This window comes from Coffea arabica, chromosome 11e (genome assembly GCF_036785885.1).
Source record: "Coffea arabica cultivar ET-39 chromosome 11e, Coffea Arabica ET-39 HiFi, whole genome shotgun sequence".
NCBI lineage: Eukaryota > Viridiplantae > Streptophyta > Magnoliopsida > Gentianales > Rubiaceae > Coffea > Coffea arabica.
The window spans coordinates 11,562,856-11,567,879 of NC_092331.1; the positions used below are offsets into that span (position 1 = coordinate 11,562,856).

The window sequence follows — 5,024 nt, forward strand, 5'->3', positions numbered from 1 at the left end:
GTAACCCTTTTCTGAATCTGTTAATTTTCGTTTCCCTGCCTTTTTGGGTTGACGCACCCCTTGGCTTGTGTGCTGTTGGTTTCGTAAAACTTCTTCATTCTGTTGCTGCTGTGCAGATTCTGCTTGCTGTTGTTGTTGGTTCTGCTGCTGCTCTTGATCCTGCTGATGTTGGCTCTGCTGCTGCTGCTGATTCTGTTGATATTGATTTGCTGTTGTAGTTGATTCTGCTAGTACTGCTGTTGGTTCTGTTTCTGATGCTGATTTTGCTGCTGTTGATGTTGATCCTACTGTTGCTGTTGGTTCTGATGATGATGATGCTACTGCTGGTTCTGCTGTTGATGCTGCATATTCTGCTGCTGCTGGTGTTGTTGATACTCGAATTGTTGTTCCTCGCAACCTTGTTGCTTTTGTTGATTGTCTTGTTACTGCCACTTGCAACTAGCTATATTATGGCCTGCAACACCACATTTTCTGCAATGGATGACTATCCTTCTCCGCAACCTGTTTTCACTCTTTTGAGTTTCAGTAGGATCTCTTCTCCTGGCCTTCATAGGTCTACCGGGTTGCACTATCCTTTCTGGTGGATCAAGATCCACCCCATCAGTTTCAAGCCACATGCTTTGTCCATTGATAGGTTATAGAATATTATCATAAATTTTTAGAAACAGATCTTTGTTGTACCAGTCATAAACTTCTTTATAACGGTCACTATTATTTCTGTGAATTACTGCAATAGCATGACAATAAGGAATACCTGATAAGTTCCATAATTTGCATGTGCACGACTTTTTCTTTAAATAAACAGCAAACTGGGCCTCTCTTGGTCCTCTAACTTGGTATCCATCCACAGCATTCCAAATAGTCATCCACTGCCTTGATTCTATCACTCTATTATCAATTATCTTTCGAATTAGTGGGCCAATGGACAATTCAAACATTCACATTGTAGTTCTCCTTCTCTGCATTAGAAATATCCTCTCTATTAGAAATACCCTAATGGTCTCAAACACTGTGATAATTGACTGCTGCCTAACTTCAAGGATATGACCATTAAAACTTTCACACAGATTATTAACCAGCATATCGCATCGAGTATGTTCCGAAAAAAAAGTCTTACACCAATGACTGGGATGTGGTGCTTTCTTCACCCATTCATATGCTTCCTTGTCAAATTTTTTCAGATCTTCAATTGCTTTCTTGAGTAGTTTCTCAGTAGTACTTGCTGCAATGTTCCATAGTTTTGTCTTCAGGGCAAATCCGCGATGTTTTTTCTTGAAGTTGTTATAAAGGTGTTGCACATAGTATCTATGCTCACTGTTTGGTAGTACCTCAGACAATGCTCGGTCAAGACCCTATACATTATTACAAACAAAATGCATTAGTAAACTGATATAGGTTATGTATAGTGCATGTACAAAGGGATGGAGTTAATACCTTCTGCTGATCAGAAATAAAGGTGTAGCTATACCCATTTTCAATCTGCAAGTCATTCTTCAGCAGCTCAAAAAACCATTTCCACTGTTCAGTTGCTTTCCTCTCAACGAGTGCCCAGGCAATTGCCCACCATCCATTGTTGGGATCTACTCCAATAGCAGTCAATAGTTGACCACGATATTCAGCCTTTATGTGGCATCCATCAACCCCAATAATGGGCCTACAACCGTCCTTAAAGCCTTGTTTTAATGGTCTCAAATAGCAATAAAGTCTTATGAACTTTAGGTTGCAACCAGGTTGTCTGAAGGGAGTAAACATAACTTCCATTGTGGTATTTGGGTGTGTCCTCTTAATTTCTGCACAATATCTCCATATATCCTTATATTGCTGTTTTGCATTCCCTTGAATCTCCTTTTTAGCAATTGCCCTTGCATTGTATGCCACCCATGTTGAAATTTTTGCTTTGAAGTCATCGTAAACTATTTGTCTTAACATTCTTGGAGGCATTTTAATATTGCATCTAAACCTTTCCATGTACTTGTTTGCAAGCCACTTCGCAGAAATAATCTTGTTCTCCCATGCATGATTGCAGTTTGTGTGCACATTATTCATGCTCTTAACAACCAAATCATCTGTCCCAAGAGCAGTCTCAGCTGATGCATAAACAAACCATTGGCAAGAAAGCTTGCATTTTGCTCTAAGCCTTTTTTTTTCCATATGTGTATGGCTTTATTGATTTTCCTTTCATGATGGAATATGTTCTTACAACTAATCTTAGCTGTTCAACTGATTCAAACTTCATTCCTATGTGAAACTCAAAATTTGGGTCTTTTAGATCTCTTTCCGGATTGAAGTCAGCATACATATTCTTCTAGTCATCATTATTCTCTTCATCTGAGGAGCCAGCATCACTATGCAACTCGGTCACTACTGTATCTTTCTCTAATGCATGGACATCAGCTAAATGGGGAGTTGCCTCTTCACTATATGCTGTAGAGATGTTTCTTCTCCTTCTAACTTGCTTCTTCCTCCAAGACTGCTGGTTTCCAGTTCCCAAATGTATAGGTTGTTCTTCATTTGTCTCAGGGTGCTGCTGATGTTCAAATTCAGTTTCAAGTCCTGATTGTTGTGACCATGGATCCATCCTTGTTGGTTGCTGTTGTGAGAATTGCTCATCTGCAACTGATTCTTGCTGTTGTGAATCATCATTACAATCATCATTAGAAGTGGGATGTTGTGAAGATCTAGGTTGCTCTGTATTAGAAGACTCGAATGCCTCATCATCTACACCAGATTTTAGACCGTCAACAATCAATTCTTCTAACATTTCTTCATCCCTACAGAAATCCCTATCATCACTAAAACGATTACAGTCTCCATCCGAATCAGTGTCAGTCTCCACTTGGCCATTTATATTTCCTCTTATCATTTTCATCCCCATCATCCCCATTATTCAATACATTCTCTCTAGAACAGTTCTCAGCATCTATCTTGTCAAACAATCTTGTCAACGGCACTAGTTTAAAGCTACGTTCCCTAATAACATTTCCATTTTCATCAAGTTCCTCAATGGTGACTCCAGGTTTTTTAATCAGTTCCATATCAAAAGGAAGGGACTTCATGGCCATCCTCTTGATTTCATTCTTTGTCTTGTGGTCACAGTACACCTCTATGATTTTATGCTTATAAGCCCAATTGCAAAAACTGATAATGGCTTTATCAGTAGATAATTCCTTCAACCCACTTTGAAAATCTTTTCCTGGCTCAAGATAGTAATACACTATACATCCGTAATACCCTAATTTATCCACCATGTAGTTTATTTCATGCACAGACATTGTTTTCGCATCACATAAATCAACATAATCTACATGCCCATCAATGTATCTGTAATTTTGCCAATTGAATTTACCCCCATGATACATCCGTATGGTGAAAAGAGAAGAACCTGGCACTGCATGATATGCAATTAGTTAGAAAAACTAAAATTTTAGTCAAAACTAGTAAACCCAAATTCAATGAATGAATTATTAATTAACCCCTTAAGCCACCATTAAGAATACTTTAATCAGTGTACTATATATACTTATATACTTTATTGCAAAAAACCAAAACAATGGTAAAAGGTAGGACCATACAGGAAACAGACAATCTATTCTGGACCACCATAACTAAACAATAATCATCTTCCTATGACCCTTAATTAACACTAATTGCCATACATACATTATTCAAAGTTAGGGATTTTAAAACTTTACCGTATGCATCAAATGGATCAAAATGCTGGCCTCTTGTTATAATCACCCAATCCATCGTTCCAGGAAATAAGATCTTGTTTGTCAACCCCTCCTGCTGACTCTCAATACCCCCATTCACTTTGTTGTTTCATTTTTCTTCATTTCTCGAATGTTTGATGTTTGGGTTTAAGCAAAAATAAAAGGAAGACGAAGAACAGATGCATAGGAGAGGAAGAAGAGGTGCAAGTGCTATTTTCAACTTCCTAAATTGACCCTCTGTTTTGTCTTGGAAATCGCTTGGACAGACAGATCGGCAAACTTAACGATTAAATCTAATAGAATGGCCTCAAGTCTTAACTTTATACATTTTAGTGGTCAAAACCAGACTTTTAATAATTGGGTGGCCAAAACTCGACGATTGCAAAAGTTTAGTGGTCATCCGGATAATTTGCTCTTTTTTTTTAGCATGTGCCTTAAGTGTGTGGATCCTATTTTGCAAGTTATCAATTTTTGGTTGGTTTTATTCTTGGACATAGACCACTCCAACCAGCCAGTAACTAAGCGGTCCATACGAATAATTCAGATGTAAATCTTTTATTTTTTTAGCATGAGCCTTTTTTGATAAAAAAAAAAAAAAAAGATTGACACATTTTATTAATGATGTAACAGGAAATTGTCCATGAGTTGCTTGACGAAATTTGGAAGGGAATTTCAAAGAGATTAAAAAAAGATTAGCACTCTTAGCGTGCTGGGTTAAAGTATGCACTACCTTTTTTTTTTTTTTTTTATAGAATATTAATCTAAATAATTTTGTCAATCTGACAGTAACGAGATGGGTCAAATATTAAATGGAAATCTATCTATACCTTTTTTTTTTTTTTTTTAATGCTCTTTATTAATAAAAACGAAATTACAACCACATCGGGCAGTACCCAAAATGGGCCATCCTATACCTTTCTCAGCCTAACACGTCTAATTGATGGCAAACCCAATCTGTTTAACCTAACCTCCCCCCGAGCCAACACGGGAAGATCCAACTCACTATCATAAACTCTAACCAACAGTTGCGAATGAGAGACACCCACATTGGACAAAATATCAGCAACCTTATTCGCCTCTCTGTAGCAGTGCACGAACCTAGCCTCCCCCACCAAGTGCCAAATTTGCTCCACTTCTCTCCTAATGTGCCAGGGGCAGTGATAGCGTCGTTGGAGGATTTCCGTTAGCAACAACGAATCAGACTGAATCACCCTGGGGGCAACTCCCTTTTCAAGACACAGCTGAATCCCCAATAAGGCGGCCAGCGTTTCAGCGTGAAGACTAGAACCCTCACCCAGGTAAGCCGAAAAAGCC

At 38.3% G+C, this 5,024-nt stretch overlaps 1 protein-coding gene across 1 annotated transcript; it reads right to left on the reverse strand.

The window, feature by feature from the left end:
* Positions 1 to 938: 938 nt before the first annotated feature.
* LOC140021636 (uncharacterized) lies at positions 939 to 2,151 on the reverse strand. Its single transcript, XM_072072916.1, has 2 exons — positions 1,435 to 2,151; positions 939 to 1,352 (listed from the first exon to the last, which is right to left on the reverse strand). The coding sequence occupies exons 1-2, from the start codon at positions 2,149 to 2,151 to the stop codon at positions 939 to 941; spliced, it is 1,131 nt and encodes a 376-aa protein (XP_071929017.1).
* Positions 2,152 to 5,024: the final 2,873 nt, after the last annotated feature.

What these genes read in the sequence shown, in the direction of transcription:
- LOC140021636 (XM_072072916.1), bottom strand. Translation starts at nt 2,151, where the DNA reads ATGGAAAAAAAAAGGCTTAGAGCAAAATGCAAGCTTTCTTGCCAATGG. An exon ending in TTATTTCTGATCAGCAGAAG is followed by an intron (nt 1,353 to 1,434) that starts GTATTAACTCCA and finishes AATAATGTATAG; the next exon opens with GGTCTTGACCGAGCATTGTC.